The following is a 22,307-nucleotide window of genomic DNA, read 5'->3' as shown; positions in this document are numbered from 1 at the left end:
ACACACTATTTCTGACACACAACATGGGAACTAGGGTGGAACAGGTCATCTCCTGAGTGGGCAAGGGGTATTCTGAGGAGGTCATCAGCCATTCCTGCCCTTCTGAAACAGAAAGTGTCCTGATTTGCCAGTCCAGAAGTGCAAATCAGCACCGCACTGAGTGGTGTCATGGCAGGACAAGTGGTGGTAGTGAACCTGACACCACAAACCTGGTTCAACCACAGTCATTCATTCAAATCAAACTCTGACCCAGAATGGAATTCTTTTTAAAGTTACTGCTTTATTGATTGGACCATGGCTCAGTTAATTTTCACATGAATTGTGGGAAACTTTGACACATCCAGAAGAACGAGAATTCTGTTGAAAGCTGACTAAAACAGAATGAGCCACGTTGGCTCCTAAGTTCTAGTAAGGTGGAGCGATGGCCTTGACGTGCAGTTATACATCACTGGGAAGTCTGCGGGACAGCTGGGGTGCATTTTACGTCTACTTCGGACTCCTTTAAAAATCTCCAGAACTTCTTCTCAAATAAAGTGCACAGACTCTCAGAAGCGCATCCTTTGAAAGACATCTCACTCAATTCGAAGTCTGAAAAAATTAACCAATATGATAGTCAGAAACATCTCTACAGTACCTGATCCTTTAAAAATGGGGACAGAGTAAGTATTGAAAATTCTGGTTGGGAAACTAAATGTGGCAAAAGGAATTGATTGCTTTTACAAAGTGTTTCAGGAAAGACCATGGGTGCAACTTAAAGGAGGAGGAGAAGGAGATGGAGATGGAGGAGAAAGAGAAGGAGGAGAAAGAAAAGGAGGAGAAAGAGATGGAGGAGAAGGAGGTGGAGGAGAAGGAGATGGAGAAGGAGATGGAGGAGAAGGAGGAGGAGAAGGAGATGGAGAAGAAAGAGAAGGAGGAGGAGGAGATGGAGAAGGAAAAGGAGAAGGAGGAGAAGGAGGAGAAGGAGATGGAGGATAAAGAGATGGAGAAGGAGAAGGAGAAAGTAGAGTGGGACTGTTATCAAGTTTACCTGCTTATCTAGTTGAGCATTGACTATTCACCCTACCTTGAACTGTTTAATTAGAAATACTGAAGGCTTAAAGCTCATAAGATTTTTTAAAAAGTTATTATGTACCGGCATCTTACTTTCCTCCATTATTTTGAAACTTTGATAGGCCTTTAATCGTTGTGAGATAGATGCATTGCCCTTAGCTGTTTAATTGGGATACTACTGCAAAGATATCTCTGTTTATCAACACAGGTAACATCTAGCGATGTTTGAGCCTGATCTGTAGAGGCTGGTGTTACTCTTCTGGGGCATTAACTTGGTTTGCTTTCCTGTGCAAAAAAACAGGATCAGCTGCATTTTGAATCCCTTCTACTCCTTCTGTTCAAGAAGTCTCTGACTAACTACTTCAAAATCCTGATTTCTCATGTCGGGCCTCCCATTCTCGAATCACAATTCTAAAGGGAGCCTGTGCTTACCAGGTTTCTTCATCATTATAGTCATACACTGGTTTTCAGATCCCTGGCAGGAAACCAGGTATTCATTGCATTCAGTTGAGCTGAGTCCAATGCATCCAGGACACTGAAGTCCATTGGGTCGGTGGACTTGGGGTTCAAGCACTGCCAAGAACAAGAGCGAGAAAATGATTTGTACAACTCTCCTCTCCCCGCTGCCTGCTTTATCAGACTGGGTAAGGCTAGGCTAGGATGTTGAACATCCTTTCTCTTAAGAAAGGTCTTTTTGTGGGACCTAGGAAGCTTACTATGGCAGCCCCTGCCCCAGGGAAGACCTTTCCCCTGGAGTTCCAGAAGCCACTCTGCTTTTTTAAGCTCCCAGAAAGCCTGGGAGAGCTGGTTGATCCCTCAAACTATATTTCCCTGGAGATCCAGGGAGTCTTCTTGGATTTTAAGCTCCCAGAAACCATGGGAGGGCTGGCTGATCCCTCAAGTTAGATTCATCCTATTTGGGAATCTCCAGCTGTAGGTAGCCAGATGGTATTGCATGGGATTCAAACCCTCAACTGGAAATTCAACGGATTGTGTAATGCCTGAATTCTAGTCGTAATTGATACATCAAGCAGGATATTCCCTGGGAAAAAAATAGGAACTTTTCTCCCATCTGTGTAAAAAGTAAAACCCTTCCCACAGGGGCATGATACCCATCTCTCTCTGCCCTGAGAGCTTCTGGAAACAAATTCCTTGTGTATCTAATCATACTTGGCCAATAATCCTATTCTATTCTATTCTATTCTATTCTATTCTATTCTATTCTATTCTATTCTATTCTATTCTATTCTATTCTATTCTATTCTATTCTATTCTCCTCCCCTCTCCTCCCCTCTCCTCTCCCTCTCTTCTCTCCTCTCCTCTCCTCTCCTCTCCTCTCCTCTCCTCTCCTCTCCTCTCCTCTCTTCTTCTTCCTTTCCTTCCCTCCCCTTCCCCTCCCCTCTCCCTCCTCTCCTCTCTTCTCTTCCCTTCCCTTCCCCTCCCCTCTCCCCCTCCCCCATCCATCCTCTCCTCTCTTTCCCCCTCCCCTCCCCTCTCTCTCCTCTCCTCTCCTCTCCTCCATTCCCCTCCCCTCCCCTCGACTCCACTCCACTCCACTCCATTCCAGGAAGGTGAACTCAAGACATACCTTCAGATTCTGCTCATAGGATCTGCTCTGCCTAAACAAAGCCTATTATCCTCTAGTGTGTTTTTTTTCAATCTTGGCAACTTTAGGATGAGAGGACTTCAATTCCCAGAATTCCCCAGCCAGCACGAGCGAGTTTCTTTCACTCCTTAGCGAGAGACGCTTTAAATACAGGGTTAAGGTTTAACCCTTCGCTCTGACAAGGTTGCAATCAGAAATGGGCAGCCCTGCAGAGCTTAGAGTTCGCCTCACAGCAGTCGTGGGTTGCTACTGGTTCGCCCCGGATCAGGAGAACCGGTAGCGATGGTGGCCGAAGGCTCTGCCCGGACATCTCTGCACATGCGCAGAAGCCCAGGAGCGAACCAGTAGCGACGGGATTTGAATCCCACTACTGCCTCACAGGGTCCTTCAATATTGTCCATTGGGGCTGAGATGGGCTTCTTAGAGCTACATACCAGGAGGTGGCAGAGTTTCGCATTCATTCCCCGTACAGCAGGCTCGTTTGGCCCTCAATGTTAGTTCATTATGTGGATTTGTCTCCACGTAGTCAAGATGGCAAGCGTCAGAGGTGCCACAGGCCTTTGCAGTGAAAGTGATGGACAGAGGGGCTGCACAGGTGCGAAACAAAGAAGAGAAAGGCATTTTATTTGAGATTCAAGGATTCCTTGGTAGGTTAAAACGCTGAATGGCCACTAGATGGAAATAGCAGGTAGTCCTCGACTTACGACCACAGCTGAGCCCCCGAATGGATAAACGAAACAATTTGTTAAGTGAGCTTTGCCCCATTTTACGACCTCTCTTGCCAGAGTCGTTCAGTGGATCACTGCAGTTGTTAAGTGAGTCACCTGGTTGTTAAGTGAATCTGGCTTTTCCCCCCCGTTGACTTTGCTTGTCAGAAGGTCACAAAAGGGCATCACGAGGGCAGGGAGGACACTGTCCTTGTGGGGGACAGTGCGACCGTCATCAAGACACGCCAAGCGTGGCCAAGTATCCGAATTCTGATCACCTGACCCACAGGGATGTTGCAACTGTCATAAGTGTGAAAAACTGTCATAAGTCACCCCTTTCAGTGCCGTGGCAACTTTGAATGGTTCCTGAATGAATGATTTAGGGCCACCTGTATCGAGGACTACCTGAATCCATCTGCCTGTCTATCCCACGACTCTTAATATTTCATACGTCTTATCACTTCAGTTTGATAGGTAACACAAGTATCTTCATTATTTTCACAGGTTTCTCTCCAGCCGGTACAATTCTGGCCCCACATCACACATTGTTCACAGTCGAGACACATGCCTAGAGGAAGAAGATACAACATTGTTTCTGGATGCTTTCTATGGGAGTGCTTGCCCTGCCCCACCCCACACGACAAATGGTGATTCATGCCATCATAACCCAGTCCATCTGTCTTTCTTGTCAAGACCTTCTTTTGACAAACCCCTCAACTTGTTGATGGAATTAGCCCAGGGGTGAAATCCAGCAGGTTCCGACAGGTTCTGGAGAACCAGCAGCGGAAATTTTGAGTAGTTCGGAGAACTGGCAAATCCCACCTCCGGCTGGCTCCAGAGTTGGGTGGGAATGGAGATTTTGCAGTATCCTTCCCCTGGAGTGGGGAGGGAACTCCCAGACACTCAGCTGTACATTTCCACCCCAGACCACCCCAATGATGCCCTCGAAGTGATGTCCCAGTGTCTGGAGGCCGTGCGGGTCTGGATGGGGAGGAACAGGCTTCGGCTTAACCCTTCCAAGACCGAGTGGCTGTGGATGCCGGCGTCCCGGTATAGCCAGCTGGTGCCATCTCTGGCTATTGGGGGCGAGTCACTGACCCCCACAGAGGGGGCTCGCAACTTGGGCGTCCTCCTGGACACATGGCTGTCTTTAGAAGAGCATATGACGGCCGTGGCCAGGGGGGCTTTTTATCAGGTTCGCCTGATACGCCAGTTGCGCCCCTTTCTGGATCGGGACTCCTTGTGCACAGTCACTCATGCCTTGGTTACGTCACGCCTGGACTACTGTAACGCTCTCTACATGGGGCTCCCCCTGAGGAGCACCCGGAGGCTCCAGCTGGTGCAGAATGCGGCCGCGCGGGTGATTATGGGAGCGACGTGGCGCTCCCACGTAACACCTCTCCTGCGCGAGCTGCATTGGCTCCCAGTGGTCTTCCGGGTGCGCTTTAAGGTGTTGGTTCTCATCTTTAAAGCGCTCCATGGCTTAGGGCCAGGGTATTTGCGAGACCGCCTGCTGCTACCGATAACCTCCCACCGGCCAATACGCTCTCACAGAGAGGGCCTCCTCGGGGTGCCGTCGGTCAGGCAATGTCGGCTGGCGCCCAGGGGGCGAGCCTTCTCTGTGGGGGCACCCGCCCTGTGGAATGAGCTGCCTCCTGGAATACGATTGATCCCGGACCTCCGGACCTTCCGTAAAGCCCTGAAGACGTTTTTATTTCATCAAGCCGGCCTAGCCTAAATGGTTTTTAATTGGGATTTTAAATTTTATGGATTTGGGGTTTTAAATTTGGGTAGCCAATGATTTAATTCTTTTAATTATCTTAACTTTTGCATTTGTATGTTTTTTTAATTTTGGCTGTTCACCGCCCTGAGTCCCTTCTGGGAGAAGGGCGGTATACAAATTAAATTAATAAATAATAAATAAAATAAATAAAACGGGGATTTTGCAGTATCCTTTCCCTGCCACACCCACCAAGCCACACCCACAGAACCGGTAGTAAAAAAAATTGAATTTCATCACTGGATTAGCCCAATGTCTGCCTTATGTAGGCGGATGGCACGATGGCCTAGCACAGGGGGTTCCAAACTCAGCAACTTTTAGATGGGGGGGACTTCAACTCCCAGAATTCCCCAGCCAGCATAGCTTCTGAGAATTGAAGTCCATAGGTCTTCAAGTTGCCAAGGCTGAACAGCCCCGGCTTACATTAAAACGAATGAATGAATGAGGTCTACAATGCGAGGGGCTCCCCTACTTCTCCTACATGGCTGAGGGAACAAAAAAATAAATATAGAAAGGAGCCATAACTATGCAATCCAAACTCTGACTGTTTTCTAACACATGCAAAAATAATTATAATCATGGCTAGGGTTTCAGTCACACGGTGGTGGGCACCATCTTGGCTTTTCTGACCCCCTTCTGTGGACACCTGAGACCTGCCTGGAATCCTGCTAGGCAAGGTTCTTGAATTGCTCCCAATGTCTTCTCACCTGTAGCTAAGAAAGTGCCAAAGAGACAACAGAATAAGAGGAACTTCATGGTGGAGAACAAGATGATTGATGCCCAGGGCAATCTGGATAGAAATACCTGGAAGGGAAGGAAGAAAGAAACAGGACCAGGAACATAATGAATAGAATAGAGTAGAATTCTTTATTGGCCAAGTGTGATTGGACACACAAGGAATTTGTCTTTGGTGCATAAGAATAGAAAGAATAGAATAGAATAGAATAGAATAGAATAGAATAGAATAGAATAGAATAGAGGAGAGGAGAGGAGAGGAGAGGAGAGGAGGAGGAGAGGAGAGGAGAGGAGAGAAGAGAAGAGAAGAGAAGAGAAGAGAAGAGAAGAGAAGAGAAGAGAAGAGAAGAGAAGAGAAGAGAAGAGAAGAGAAGAGAAGAGAAGAGAAGAGAATTCTTTATTGGCCAACTGTGATTGGACACACAAGGAATTTGTCTTTGGTGCATATGAAGAGAAGAGAAGAGAAGAGAAGAGAAGAGAAGAGAAGAGAAGAGAAGAGAAGAGAAGAGAAGGAGAAGAGAAGAGAAGAGAAGAGAAGAGAAGAGAAGAGAAGAGAAGTCTTTATTGGTCAAGTGTGATTGGACACACAAGGAATTTGTCTTGGTGCATATGCTGTCAGTGTACATAAAAAGACAAGATACATTCATCAAGGATCATAAGGTACATCACTTAATGATAGTCATAGGGTATAAATAAGCAATCAGGAAGCAATCAATATCAATATAAATCATAAGGATATAAGCAACAAAGTTACAGTCATGCAGTCATAAGTGGGAGGAAATGGGTGACAGAAACAGGTATAATGTGGGTATAAATTTCTCATAGTGCCAGTTTTCAAATAACAATAACAAACCACTTTCAAGAATCTTTTCCCCCTTTTAATAGCTTTTTTAAAAATAGGAAGAATGGAAAAAAGACAAATCTAGAAACAAACATCACTCTCAGAAGGGATTATGTTAGCTCCTGGTAATAACTGCATTTTTCTCCGTTGCCGGTTTGGCCACTGAAGTCAATGGCTTAGTTATTACCAAGATGTACGAAAGTTATTTCTTTAAAAAAAATAAATCATTATCGGGATCTATAGGACCTGCTTTGGTTGAAATGGGTTGTTTTGATAGACATCAGGTGTGTCTAATTTAATGAAAAAAAGGACTGGGTTGGTAACACCACACTTGGAATATTGCAACCAGTTTTGGTCACCACAATATAAAAAAAATGTGGAGACTCTAGAAAGGGTGCAGAGAAGAGCAACAAAGATGTTTAGGGGACTGAAGACTAAAACATATGAAGAACGGTTGCTGGAACTGGGTATGTCTAGCTTAATGAAAAGAAGGACTAGGGGTGACATGATAGCAGTGTTCCGATATTTGATGGGCTGCCAGAAAGAAGAGGGGGTCAACCTATTTTCCAAAGCCACCTGAAGGCAGGAAAAGAAGTAATGGATGGAAAATAATCAAAGAGAGAAGCAACCTGGAACTAAGGAGAAATTTCCTGACAGTTAGAACAATTAATGAGTAGAACAACTTGCCTTCAGAAGTTATGGGTGCTCCATCATTCAAGGTTTTTAAGAGAAGAGATTGGACAATGATAGAGTTTTCTGCTTAAACAGAAAGCAGGTTGGACTAGAAGACCTCCAAAGCCCCTTCCAACTCTTTTATTCTGTTTTCCTGCCTTCCGTTGAGCTCCCAGATCATTTGAAACACTGGATGGGGACTCACCATCATCTCTATCTCACACATACACCCATACACAAATTTCCCTGGCTTTCAAGATAAGTTTCAGAGAAAACTTAGGTTAGAAGCGTAGGGTAAACTCCATTCTTACTATCTACACAACAAACAAAGGCTCCCTGTGTCCTTCAACCAAGGTCAGCATCTGCCCATCTTGAAGTCAGGTAAAAGGGAAGGGTAAATCATGTGGACCTTCACAGAGGAAAGCCAGAATACAAATATGCATAGGATATTGTCCCCTGAAAGGAAACCAAGTCTTGGTTAGAAGGATCCTCAACCCTTAAGAAGGCAGAAGGAACTTACGTAGAGCTTCAAGAAGCTGCAGCCAGTAATTTTTCTCAGAGACTGCCAGATGCTACCAGTCAACGGGCACAGCTCCTTCTCCCCTTTGTGTTTCCTTTTTGTAGGAGAGCTAGAATGTTTTTGGAAACACCTTTCAACTGCCGCTATATTTACTTTCCACCCAGATAGAGAATTTTTAAAAAAGGTAAAACTTTGGCCAGTTCACTGTCCTTTTCAAGGATCACCTATCTGTACGTAGCCTGCTGGATCAGCTTGTGAACATGATAGTATTATTTGGGATTAAAAATTCACCAGGTGGTCAATATAGATTTCAACACTGGGAGAGGGGAATGGCGAAACTGTTCTTGAACTGTTCCAAATCTGGTAGAATTTTCTTTTGAGAGAGGGGTGGATGGGAGGGAGAGAGGGAGGGGGAGAGAGAGGGAGTGGGAGAGAGAGAGAGAAAGGAAGGAAATAAGGAAGGAAGGAAGGAAGGAAGGAAGGAAGGAAGGAAGGAAGGAAGGAAGGAGAGAGAGAGAGAGAGAGAGAGAGAGAGAGAGAGAGAGAGAGAGAGAGAGAGAGCCATTTGGGACAATTCCATTCAAGAAGAATAGAATAGAATAGAATAGAATAGAATAGAATAGAATAGAATAGAATAGAATAGAATAGAATAGAATAGAATAGAATAGAATAGAATAGAATAGAATAGGTCAAGTGTGATTGTTCACACAAGGAATTTGTCTTTGGTGCATATAAACATCTTTGGCCCATAAAATGCTACATATCTGAAAGAGATTCCTGGCTTATTTGACCACAAGTAGCCCTTGTTTAGTGACTGTCTCATTTAATGGCCATCTGCAGTTACAACAGTGCTGAATAAAGCAACTTTACCACCCACCCTCACATTTATGGCCATTGCAAGTCTGTAAGACAAAGAAAAGCTGAAAGCACTGTTGCGGTTCCACTGAGTGATCTCTTTGCTTAATGACCACCTTTCTGATCCCGGTTGTGGCCACTAAACGAGGACTACTTGTACCGATGTAGGATCAGACCATGCTACTGAAGCAGAATGCAAAGCAAAACAGTATTTTTCTTGAGAGGTCAAAAAAGCTAACGCTAGCACTGATGATGTTACCTAGTTTGGTTAATGGAACGTCTGCAAGAAAACCACCAAGCTCAGAGAACACCAAGGACCCCTCATGTCAACCCTGAGCTACAAATATTCTCCTTTATTGGTGCCGTTTTTCTTATCAGACCCCACCAGCAGGTTCCCTGTGCTTCTATGGCTTCAAGAGAAAAGAAGAAGAAGAAAGCAGTGGTGGGTTCCTCCCGGTTCGGTCCGGTTCCGCTGAGCCGGTAGCGGTGGCGATATGACGTCACCGAACTGGTTCTCCCCCCCCCGCCCTCCCCCCCCCCACATTATTCTTACCTTTTATTTGGTCCCAGAAAGGTATCTGTGTACCACTTCTGCCACGCGTGTCATAGGTTCGCCATCACGGGACTAGAGGGGTGACATAATAGCAGTCTTCCAATATCTCAGGGGCTGCCTCAAAGAAGAGGGAGTCAAGCTATCCTCCAAAGCACCTGAGGGCAGGACAAGGAGCAATGGGTGGAAACTAATCAAGGAGAGAAACAACTTAGAACTAAGGAGAAATTTCCTGACAGTTAGAACAATTAACCAGTGGAACAACCTGCCTCCAGAAGTTGTGAATGCTCCAACACTGGAAGTTTTTTAAGAAGAGGTTGGATAACCATTTATCTGAAGTGGTGTAGGGTTTCCTGCCTAAGCAGGGGGTTGGACTAGAAGACCTCCAAGGTCCCTTCCAACTCTGTTATCTGTCTTTCTGGTGAGTGAAAAGGAAATAATGATATCATTGCTATAGTGCCACCTCCTGGCCATATCTTGCCACGGTACATACCAGCCCTTCAAGCTAATCCAAATAAAAAGAACCAACATTGGAATATTTTTATTGTAAGGTTACAGTAATAGAATCTTGCAAGTCCAAACATCTGGATTCCCAGTTCTTTTAATAGTCCATGCCTTTAGCTGTCTCAAACATCTGGATTCCCAGTTCTGTTAATAAGCTATGCCCTTACCTGTCCCAAACATCAGCTTAAACCAGTGGTGGGATTCAACCAGTTCGCACCACTTCGGGAGAACCGGTTGTTAACTTTCTGAGCAGTTTGGCAAACTGGTTGTTGGAAGAAATCATTAGGGCAGAGAACCGGTTGTTAAATTACTTGAATCCCACCACTGGCTTAAACGTCCATCCATCATCAGAAGTGTGAAAAGAAGGAGGGTCTTTTAGACAAACTGAAAAAGGTACTATCTGGGATGATATATTATTTGATATTTTAAAATGTATAAGTACCCTAGCAACCACTGCACGAGGGACGTCCCCCATCCCAGGGGAGAAAAGAAATCAAGTGAAGTGTTGCTAGAAGGCCACTTCTCCTTGATAAAAATAAACACGGCTGCCAGAGAGCAGAGCAGTGTTGGGACCTAGGCTTCCTGAGTCATTAAAACACATGAGTAGTCCCAAAAACCTCTTTTATTGCAACAGCTGTGAATTACTACGTTCATTCACAGCTGAATCCCAATTAGTTGCAAAAAGTCCTTTGGGAGAAGTCCTTTGGGATAATCACCAACATTTAGCTCCCTTGACACTCTGCCAAAGACCTATTTGGCAAAGCCACACGGATTTCAGAATCAAACAGAGATGCCGACTGGGAACAGAATTAACAACTTTGCTTTCCTGCAAAGTGCCCATGTGCCATTGCTCCTCTTTTAAGCCTTATGAAAGGGGCTAATCATCTCCAGGCCTTTCTCCCAAGTCGTCCCTTTTATTTTAACTGTTCATGCCTTCTGGCAGCTCTGCGCATGTGCGCACTAGGAACAGGCTCCTCCTGTTCCTCTGCTTCTTTGCTGTCCGACTCTGGAGGCTCCGGAATCCGCACATCACTCCCAGATGGCCCTGGCCCCATCTCTGCCTCCGACGCAGAGCCCTCGTCCAGGCCTTCCCCAGACTCCAGGACTGGCCCATGCTCCTCCCCAGCCTCTTCACTGTCTGACTCTGCTGCCAGCTCCACAGGCTGCTGGTGGACCACAACAAGCAGAGCCAATTCGATAACATCTGTTTGCAAATGGAATTAGACTCCATCAATAAAGGCTGCAGGTTGGAGAGGAGAAGAATTAAGTCCTTAAGTAGCCTGCGGTGATGCAATCCGCAGGCAACTGATCTGAGAACAGCCGTCTGCCATACACACACACACACACACACACACACACACACACACACACACACACCTTTCAAAAGAGGATTCCTCATCCGGTTCAAAGTAATGTATAATAAAAATGACAATAACCAAGCAGACCAGACAAAGAAGCATCTCGATAGGAAGATGGATTGTTTTTATTGAGAATGGCTACCATATATAAGTCAATCTGCACAAGGGAAAATGGGAAGAAAAAAAACGATGGGGGTGTCAAAGCTGTTTTAATTAAAGAGGAAAAATGTATCCGGTTTGTTTCCACCTGGGAACCACTTTATGCAGTAGTGGGATTCAGCCAGTTCGCACCACTTCAGGAGAACCGGTTGTTAACTTTCTAAGCAGTTTGATGAACTGGTTGTTGGAAGAAATCATTAGGGCAGAGAACCGGTTGTTAAATTATTTGAATCCCACTACTGACTTTATGCTCAAAACAGGAAAAAAAAAAAGAAAAAAACTTTGGTCTTGAGTTTCGAAGACTAGATTAACATTGTTGTTATTGAAGCGATTTACTAGAAATACAAAGCCGAAAAGTTGAGGTGACAACTGCATTTTGCATTGTACTGCACAACAAAAGAGCCGGAAGTCATTCCCCTTTTTTTCCTTTTTTTTTTTTCTTTCTGAACTTAACTCAACCCTTTGTATTTAATACTACGATAAACTCTAATAAAAACTTAGAGGGGGGGAGGGAGGGAGGGAGGGGAGAGAGAGAGAGAGAGAGAGAGAGAGAGAGGCCAGAGTAGTAGAATCTGGCAAATCCAATTCTGCTATGTCTCCTCCCCCTTTTACACCCATCCAAATTAGGGAGGTTTCTGTCTGAGTCTTTTATGAATCCTTTCTGCTTGTTTTGGATATAAGCCATGTTTTCCCCCTTGTCACTCTGGTAACAGATCCGGCTTACCACCTGGCAAAGACATTTCCCTGGCTCTCTACAATAATCTATCTGTTACTTGTAATTTGTTTGTTGGCGTAACCAAGCTTTTTCTCTCAGGAATTGACTGGATGGAATCAACCGAGAAACATGTACCGTGTTTCCCCAAAAATAAGACATCCCCTGATAATAAGCCCAATCGGGCTTTTGAACGCATGCGCTAAAATAAGCCCTCCCCGAAAATAAGCCCTCCCTGAAAATATTTAAATGCATGTGCAGCCAGTCCCCGCCATTTCCTCTGGTTAGGGTTAGGGAGACAGAGCTGGAAATCAGGTGAGACGGCAAGAGGAGCCCCATCTTGCTCCATGCACCCCAAAATAATAAGACCTCCCTGAAAATCAGACCAAGTGCTTATTTTGGGGTTCAAAAAAAATATAAGACAGGTTCTTATTTTCGGGGAAACACGGATATGAAAATGCAAACTTTGTGTGTTGTTGTTGTTTTCAAAATTACAAGCAGGTGGATGGGAATATGAGTCGGAATAATTGAAAATTGGAATCTACTGAAAGGGATCGCTCTGTTGGTCCTGATCTTACCAGCTCCACCTAAGACTTAGCTTTTATCTAGTGAATCAGTTCTCATCTATTCCCCACACATGACAGGCTGGAGATCGAGAAAGGGGTTGATGGTTTTCAAAATTACAAGCAGGTACAGGAAACTTTCGTCCCTGTTTCTCTTCCTTTCCATTGGAAGACCCTAAAAAGAATTGGAAAAGATTTTGGCACTGGAATGAATTGTATAAAGAGGCTTTACATGAAAGGCATGTGGATGGGGTTCTTGTGTAATAACTAACATCTTTCTTCCTAATAAATGCTACTAATCACAACTGTATGATTTAATGATGAATGTATTTTTAAGATGACTATGATCATGATTGATCATAGCTTTATGTACAATGAGAGCTTATGCACTGAAGACAAATTCCTTGTGTGTCCACTTGACCAATAAAGAACTCAACTCAACTCTACTCTACTCTACTCTACTCTACTCTACTCTATTCTACTCTACACTCCTATTCTATTCTATTCTATTCTATTCTATTCTATTCTATTCTATTCTATTCTATTCCATTCCATTCCATTCCATTCCATTCCATTCCAATCACAACCTCTGAGTTTGTTTCTAGAACCAATCACAAAGAAGAAAGGCTGCCTTGGCTAGTGCTGAAGGGAGTTGAAGGCTGCATATCCATCTGATAGTGAATGAGAATCACAACTGAACATTAATTCTCACCATCACAGTTAGTGATAACATTACAGCACATTAGCCTTCCCTTCTATTGTTAGAGGATACCCCTGGACATCAAAAACATTAACTCAAGTGTCGTGAGCCTCTGAGTAACGAACCTTTCCTGATTTTCTTTTGAAATATCTATGATTGTAGAAGATACAGAAGCTGGAAACAAGCTGGATTTAGGTGACCTGATGATTTAAAGCATCTAAATGAAGCGTACATCGGATGTAAGCTACAGCTCACAAAAAAAAAAACCTATTGTTTTTAATAAACTTTCTTAGCTGAAAAAGTGCTACCAGACTCCAGATTTGGGAATACTATAGACCAGCTCAGCATTTTTCCAATGATGAAATCTTTACACTTGGCAAAAATCAAGCCAGGAGTTTCCTAAGAAGGACGCCAGAAAGGATTGTGAGGAAGAGTCCAAACCATCTGGGAACAGTATTAACACCTCCAGAATACTCATGATATCGACTCAAGTCATTCCATTGGCTGACGGTTGTGAACTCCTGGTGGTGGATTGAGGAGTTTGGTGTGCATTGGATAGCGTGATGTCCACTGTCCTCAGGAGCCATGGCTTCATATCCAACCAGACTATCGCAGAGAGCTTTGTTTGCGCATCCTTTCAAACTGACCTCCACAGGAAGCATACCTGTGGAGAAAATGAAAGGGATGAATGCCAGGTCAATGACCAATGATGGGTCAATTAGAGTATCGCAGAATTCAAACTCGATTTCATTGAGGGTCGCATCTGGGTTGTGTTTGACTTCAATGGGCCAGGGTGTCAGCGTTTCAACGCTGGCATGGAGAGCAGAGGAGAGCGAGAGATAAACTCTGGAACTTTTGCCTGCTAAATCCCTTTGAAGTCGGGTTGTCGTGGAAATGAGGGGAGGGGGCACATTCCTGGGGAATGACGTGAAAAGAAGTCTGAAGAATGACTTGGAAGATAGCCAATGAGAAGCAGAGATTTGGGGATCGGAAAGGGAGGGATTGGGGGACAAAAGGTCAGTCTTGTCCGTACGGAGTCATGATCAGGTGGCTGTGCTCAATTAAAGAAAGATCTCCTTAAAGATTGGCAGTTTGGAAATTCATTTAATTTTGAGATAGCATCGTAGTCTGACACAGGGTGGGCGTGGCTAGCTTGACGTCACTTGTGTCACACACACACACACACACACACACACACACACACACACACACACAAACTGACTTGAAAGGTCCAAAGAAAACCCCACAATCAGCCAACGAACCAACCAACCAACCAACCAACCAACCATGGTTTTACCCAATGTATGAACACAACCTGGAGGCCTCTAAGACAGATGGACACTTCCATTGGAAATCTTGAGCTAGAGCTCTGTCCCTTTTGATTAAGGGAAGTTGTCATCCAAAATCAGGCTATTGTAATTTGAGGAAGGTTTGACCTAAATAGATAATTACCCATATTTGGATTCAGATATCCTTCGGCACAGTACAGCTCATCTCCAGTGCAATCGGTAACTTCTTCGAGACATGTTTTTCCCAATGCAAAGCATGCTGGGCACTGCTTCCCATTGGCTGGGGCCTCCTTGGGCAATTCTATAGAAAAGATAGAACAATCGGACACGGCATGAGAAAGAAATATATTCCCAGTGAAAAGGGCTTTGGGGAAGGGGTCTCCAACCTTGGCTAAACGTGACGACTTCTGGATTTCAAACTCCCAGGATGCCATACTGACCGAGGAATCCTGGGAGTTGAAGTCTACAAGTTGTAAAGTTGTCAAGATTGGAGACTCCTGTTTAGGGGGAATAATCCAGGGATTTGTTGTCTTCACTATGATTTTTTTTTCTATATGGCTGACCAACCACCAGCTGTAACTTTATGTCACATCTATATATTGTTGTGGCTCTGACCCCCGAGCCCGTCTTATCGGAGGAAGAAGGCTCCGAAAGGGAAGGAGAGGAGTTGGCCAGGCCTCCCTCTCCAGGACCCTCCTCTCTGGCAATGCCTCAGGTGTCTCCCGACGGAGAAGAGATTGGCCAGGAGCCAGGTATCCCTGCGCAGGTGCAGTCGGACAGTGACAGGGATGAGTCTTGGCTGGATCCACGCCAGTGTCGGAGAGATAAGTGCATGCAACAGAAGAGGAGGCGTGCCAGAGATTAGGCTGAGTCACTAGACCACACCCCACAGGGTATAAAAGGGAGCGTGGTGGCCAGTCAAGCCTTGTGACGAACAAAGCTGAAAGCTTCCACGCCATTCTGCATTGCCGGACTTTTGCTATAGGCTTTGCTGGATTATATTTGGACTTAAGTTACTCTGTAATTATTGAACATTTTACTTTGATGTACCAGAAGCGGAGAGAAGTTATCTGTTCCCTTCGTGAGTAATAAACTCTTGGCAGGCAACCACTAGGTTGCTGCCAAGTTCCGTTATCATAAGGATTTTGTGGGCTGGTTTGGTTTTTAACTCTTGGACGTCTGTTGGTGTGTGTGCATGTGAGACGGGGACAGAACATATATATAAAAGCGAAAACCACTCACACATTAATCATAAATCTCCAGAACCGTAAAGCCTACAAACTTGAAATTTGCCACATACTGTATGTTCCTCTTGGCTTCTAGGGACTCACTAAGAAAGGATTTTTCAAAATGACCATCAGAGCATTAGTATTTGCTATATTATTACTAACACACTCTGATGTATAAATTTTGGGCTCAATGGTGGTCGTAAGTCGAGGACTACCTGTATAAGATACAAAAATACAAAAGAAAATAGTAGGAAAGACAGGGGAGGGAAAAGGGCTGCCATAAAGAAGAGGGGGAGGGGGGGTTCAACCTATTCTCCAAAGCACCTGAAGGCAGGACAAGAAGCAATGGATGGAAACTAATCAAAAAGAGAACCAGTGAAATGACTTGCCTCCGGAACTCATGGGTGGTCCAATACTGCAAGTTTTTTAAGAGAATGGGCAACCCTTTTGTCTGAAATGTTTGCAGGCTTTCCTGCTTGAGAAGGGAGTTGGATCAGAAGACCTCCAAGGTCCCTTCCAACTCTGTTATTCTGCTATTCTGTTCTGTTATTCCGGAATACGAGGTGTTTGCCTCTCACTCAAGAGTTCCACCAACTTTTCTACCCAGTCATATGACGCGAACTGCAGTTCCCAACACATCTGAAGTGGAGAACAAAGACAGGGAAACCTGAGTGAGAAGAACCTAGCCCTGACATACTTGGAGGGACCACGTTTTCACATTCATGTCCGTCGCAGCATTTCAGGTGGGCAACAGCTATTCCTTGCTGACCCAGATTAATTACTTGAACGCCTTTGTCACAGATGTCAGATGTGACACAGGTTTTTATAGTCAGGTGTAATCCTGTGGGAAACGAAGAGAGAGAAACCGCTTTAACACCAGAAGAAACTATGATGGTCAATGCAGAATCAGTAGGAAGCATGTTTTGAGAACAGAAGCAACTGAGCTGATATTCTTTCCCATTTTCAAAAGCCAAAGAAGCTGTTCGATGAATCCAGTGGGATTATTTACAGTAGTCCTTCCACCAAAGATTTCTCCCTTCAGAACTCAATCCAAAGTGAGTAAGTAAAGGAACACTTGGGGGAAAAATGGGGATCTTAGCCATAAAACCCCCCGTAAATATGAAGTATTTTTAATTGAGGTAATGCAAATTACAATTAGGATAAAGGGAAAAAATTGTTCTGGACGGGACTATTTTGGGGGAGCCTTATTCTTGACGTATGCTACAGATAGTCTAGGGCAGCGATGGCTAAACTTTTTGCCATCGTGTGCCAAAAGCGGGGGGGGAGCGGAGGGGGGGGTCGCACATGCGCGTGCCCACACCCATAATTCTATGTGCCTCGCCCCCGTGTATGTGTGTGCGACCTCTCCGCACTTCTCCCGCTTTTGGCACGCGATGGCACAGTGGGCCCAGTAGGCCCGTTTTTTCGCCCTCTCTAGGCTCCAGAGCTTTTCTAGGAGCCTGGGGAGGGCAAAAAATGGCCTCCCCCCTCCCCCGGAGGCCCTACGGAGGCCAGAAATGGCCTGTTTGCTCACTTCCAGTGGGCCCAGAAGGCTGAGCTCGCGTGCCCACCAATATGGCTTTGTGTACCACCTGTGGCACACGTGCCATAGGTTCGCCATCACGGGTCTGGGGAGACCAGGAGTTCTAATCCATCTTAGATATGAAAGCCATCTGGGTGTCTTTGGGCCAATCACCACGAGAAAGTGAGTTCTAGTCCTCCTTTAGCCATGAAAGCCAGCTGGGTGACTTTGGACCAATCACCAAGAGAAGGGGAGTTCTAGTCCCGCCTTAACTATGGATGCCAGCTGTGTGACTTTGGGCCAATCACCAGGAGAAGATAACTTCTAGTCCCACTTTAACCATGAAAGCTAGCTGGGTGTCTTTGGGCCAATCACCAGGAGATGGTGAGTTCTAGTCCCACCTTAGGCATGAAAGCCAGCTGAGTGATTTTAGCCCAATCACTCCCTCCCAGCCCAACTCACCTCACAATGTGATTTTTGTGAGGAAATACAAGTCAGAAGGAGCATTAGGTATTTTCGCTTCCCTGACTTATTTATAAAGTAATAAAGACAGAATAATAATTAAATAAAATCAACTTCCTTGGGGCTTGTAGGAGATGCATCTTTCTTCTTGTACTTACCTATTGGGAGGGCCATATCAGTAATGCTGCATCTGTCTTTCCCAAAATCACATGGCACAATATCCCCAGAACAACCTCCTATTCCAAGGCATTCTTCACATTCCAGAGATAATCCTACAGCATCAACGACAACAAAAAGGACAGCAAATTGGCTCCTTTCTTTTTTCTCTGCCCTGTTTGAGACCAAGGTCACAGCAAGATTTCACCAACAATCAACTGAGATGGTAAGGAGGAAAAATAACCACTTAACAGATCACCTGGAAGGGTTTGGAAGCTTGTTCTCAACCGTGGCATCTTCCAGATGTACTGTTTCTAGATTCCTTAACTGTAGGCTAGCTCTATGAAGCTAGTTTAAGGCAGGGGTGAAATCCAGCAGGTTCTGACAAGTTATGGAGAACCGGTAGTGGAAATTCTGAACAGTTCGGAGAACTGGTAGCGGAAATTTTGAGTAGTTTGGGGAACCGGCAAATACCACCTCTGGCTGGTCCCAGAGTGGGGTGGGAATGGAGATTTTGCAGTATCCTTCCTCTGTCACACCCACCAAGCCACACCATGCCCACCAAGCCATGCCCACAGAACCGGTAGTAAAAAAAATTGGATTTCACCCCTGGTTTAAGGGAGTGGTGCACTAAAATGGAGCAATTAAGTATATACCACCCCATTGTGCTTTATAGCACTTTCTGGGCTCTTTACAATGTCAGCGTATTGCCCTCAACAATCTGGGTCCTCCTTTTACCAATGTGGGAAGGATGGAAGGCTGAGTTAAACTTGAGCCCCATCAGGATCGAACTCGAAATTCTGCTATGGGCAGAATTTGCTTGCATTCTCTGCCACCAAGCTTCTAGATAACCAGAAGGTACAATATCGCCTAGACTTCCAAACATTTTTCAGGATGCCAACAAAATAAATATGTGAAATCGAACTGTTAGATTGATGAGTATTATTATTATTATTATTATTATTATTATTATTATTATTAGTTAATCTTTAGTGAGATTCACAGCCTTTGAGGCTGGTTAATAGCTCAGCAGCTCGAGTCCTAACCAAGGACCTAGGAACTGTTAAGGTGGTTATTATATTATTATTATTATTATTATTATTATTATTATTATTATTAGCTAATCTTTAGTGAGATTCACAGCCTTTGAGGCTGGTTAATAGCTCAGCAGCTCGAGTCCTAACCAAGAACTGTTAAGGTATCGTTGGAGGATGTAAGCTGTTCCAAGTAAGGTGGTTTTTTGTAGAGTCAAAATGTTCAAGTCCGGCAAATGTAGAATTATTATTATTATTATTGTTGTTGTTGTTGTTGTTGTTGTTGTTGTTGTTATTATTATTATTATTATTATTATTATTATTATTATTATTATTATTATTATTATTGTTCATAGCACAGTCAGCCAGATTTTCAGACTGGATATGGCATTGTTATTATTATTATTAAATTCATTTGCTGCCCGTCTCGTGATTCAAGATGAGTCTGAGCGACTTACCGGGAGATAAAATAGCCAAATATCCAAACCATTATAAATATTAAAAAGAAATTAAAATTATCACACAAAAAAAGTTAAACTAAAAAGCATGAGTTTGGAGCGATGGTTAAGAACGCTGGAATTGAGAAAGAAGGAAAAAGTTTCTTATGCTTGCATTTTTGGCTAGCTCCAAACTTCCTCCCTCCCTCTATATGTATGTACTGTACATACGTGTGTGTGAGAGAGGGGGGAGAGGGAGAGGGAGAGGGAGAGGGGAGAGGGGAGAGGGAGGGAGGGAGGGAGGGAGGGAGGGAGGGAGGGAGGGAGAGAGAGAGAGAGAGAGAGAGAGAGAGGAGGAGAGAGAGAGAGAGAGAGAGAGAGAGAGAGAGAGAGAGAGAGAGAGAGAGAGAGAGAGAGAATGAATCTTGTCAACCTCTATAGTAGATGGCTTGGTTTCTTTTAACTCCCGTTAACTCCAGCTAAGTATTTTTTGCTAAATTTTGATCGTGTTCAAATTTTCAACTTTTGTATCCCCAAAATCAGAAGAGGGGAAGATTTTAATTTTTTTAACTTTAAGGTTTAATTTTCAGATTTTAATTTTTTTAACAGAGATTCAGTTCTTTGCATCCAGAGACTGAAATCCATTTACCAATGTGGGATTATAAAAGCAACAGAACTAAATTACCCGATTTATATTTCAAAGCAGTTTGCAGCAATATTCTGACCCTGTAGAAGATGGTACTACCATCTACTGATCCTGCCCAGAATCTCACTGGGGTCTGCTTTTGGGGGATTCTGGTCATTGAAGTCTTCATGCCTAAAAAGTTGCGAAATTTGAAAAACACTGGCCTAGAGATTTCGTCAGCTCCCCAAAAGATTTCCCTTTCAGTATGCCAAATAGAGTTATTTCTTTCTTTGAAATTCTACAATCCCCTATTGTCCATGTGCCACAAATTCTTTTGGAAAAAATATGCTACAAATTTGCAAAAGCAGTGAAGGCACAGAAGCCATTCACTTCAAATATTTGTCACTCTTGCCTACGTACCTTTGATAATAAATAGGGCGAGAAGGAAGATGGTTGGTGAAGTTTCCATGGTGCTTTGTTCAAAGCGGATCTGGAAATTCTGAATACAGGAAATTCTCTTATGCTGCCCGAAGCCGAGGAAGCATTTTTAACAGCAGCCCAAAACTACCACTTCCTGAAAAAGGAGGCGGATTTAAGAAATAAAAGTGGTTTTCTGGAAGGGGAAAAAAAGAGAGAGAGAGAGAACAGCAGGAATGCTTACAGGAAACGAAATCTATTTGTTTCCTGTTTTGCTATCCAAAAGTAAAGATTATTTGAAAAAACAAACTTACTGTACTTGTGGGTGAAGCCAAATAAAATATTAAACATTTAATAGCCAGCCAAAGTCATCTTTTACATATTTTGCTCGGTGCCAAATTAAAAGTTGCCAAGTCTGTCTTCCAGAAGAAAATACAGACTGCTTATTTAGCATGGTTGAATGGCTGCTGAAAATTTAAACTGTGTCATCTTAATCGATGGGGTTCACCCAAATGTGTGTAACTGGGACGACAATCCTCCCGATTTTCAGAGCAAAAGTTGGCACAGCTGCATTCTTTCTCTTGCCGTAAAATCAAAGGAAAGAACTTGAGGTTCCTTAAACACTAACGAAGTCGCTTAAGCAGAAGGTGCATGCTAACTAAGGCATATAAAACATTTGCTAGACCAACCAACACTGCATATCGGACATTAATATAATCGAACGAGTCCAAAGATATTTCATAAGAAGAGTCCTCCACTCCTCTGCTCACAAGAGAATATTTTATGTCACCAGACTTGAAATTTTGGGCTTAGACAACTTAGAACTTCGTCGTCTTCGGTCTGACCTAAGCGTAGTACACAAAATTATCTGCTACAATGTCAATGAATACTTCAGCTTCAACCACAACAATACACGAGCACACACAGATACAAACTTAAGGTAAACCGCTCCAAACTCGATTGCAGAAAATACGACTTCAGCAACAGAGTGGTCAATGCCTGGAATGCACTACCTGACTCTGTGGTTGTTCTGATATGATATGAATGATATGATATGATATTTGCATTGCATTATATTATTATTAATTATATATATATATATATATATATGAAAACCCGAATAACCAAAGAAAACCCGAATAACCAAAGACCTATATAAACAAATATATATATATACATATATATATATATATATATATATATATATATATATATATATACATATATATATATATATATATATATATATATATATATATATATATATATATATATGTACACACATATATATATACACACACACATATATGCATATTCTTTCTAGCCAGGTTTTATATATATATATATATATATATATATATATATATAGAGAGAGAGAGAGAGAGAGAGAGAGAGAGAGAGAGAGAGAGAGAGAGAGAGAGAGGCAGTTTGATTTAACCTGGGGATATATATATATATAACTAAAAGATTTTGGAAAAGGGGAGATTTTTAGAATAGACAAACAGACCAAGCTGATGTTTGGCTTATGAAATACAGCTAAAACTGCCTTCAACTCCTCTTAGCAATGGAGAAATGGATTTTGACAGGCCTGCTGGAGCCTATGAGGAAGTGAAACAAACTATATAGCAAGAGGTTTTTCTACCCCGATGAGAAATGATGACTCTGTGAAAATTTCAATGTCCCAAAAGGAATTGGCACTGTAAGCATTCTTTCTGTGGATAACTCAAAACTCGGTCCCACTCTTCACAAGATATTCCTTAAGGTGATTCTAAACAGAGTTTGGTCAACTCGTGCTTTCTGTCATTTGCCACATAAGTGAGTCCA

The 22,307-nt window shown here is 43.5% G+C and overlaps 2 protein-coding genes across 2 annotated transcripts; both read right to left on the bottom strand.

Moving 5' to 3' along the window:
* Nucleotides 1-260: 260 nt before the first annotated feature.
* On the bottom strand, nt 261-8,075 carry LOC139321023 (phospholipase A2 inhibitor gamma subunit B). Its single transcript, XM_070949627.1, has 6 exons — nt 7,912-8,075; nt 5,851-5,947; nt 3,815-3,931; nt 3,091-3,243; nt 1,483-1,623; nt 261-588 (listed from the first exon to the last, which is right to left on the bottom strand). Exons 2-6 carry the CDS (start codon nt 5,897-5,899, stop codon nt 446-448), a joined length of 603 nt encoding a protein of 200 aa, XP_070805728.1. The 5' UTR covers nt 5,900-5,947; nt 7,912-8,075; the 3' UTR covers nt 261-445.
* A 5,620-nt stretch (nt 8,076-13,695) lies between these two features.
* Nucleotides 13,696-20,535, bottom strand: LOC139321394 (phospholipase A2 inhibitor NAI-like). Its single transcript, XM_070950078.1, has 5 exons — nt 20,487-20,535; nt 17,973-18,086; nt 16,528-16,671; nt 14,765-14,902; nt 13,696-13,976 (listed from the first exon to the last, which is right to left on the bottom strand). Exons 1-5 carry the CDS (start codon nt 20,533-20,535, stop codon nt 13,696-13,698), a joined length of 726 nt encoding a protein of 241 aa, XP_070806179.1.
* Nucleotides 20,536-22,307: the final 1,772 nt, after the last annotated feature.

Source organism: Pituophis catenifer, unplaced genomic scaffold (genome assembly GCF_029215685.1).
Source record: "Pituophis catenifer annectens isolate HBS135680 unplaced genomic scaffold, rPitCat1.0.hap2 SCAF_9, whole genome shotgun sequence".
Taxonomy (NCBI): domain Eukaryota; kingdom Metazoa; phylum Chordata; class Lepidosauria; order Squamata; family Colubridae; genus Pituophis; species Pituophis catenifer.
The sequence above is the reverse complement of the archived record's forward strand: the minus strand, read 5'-3'. Positions and strand labels throughout refer to the sequence as shown.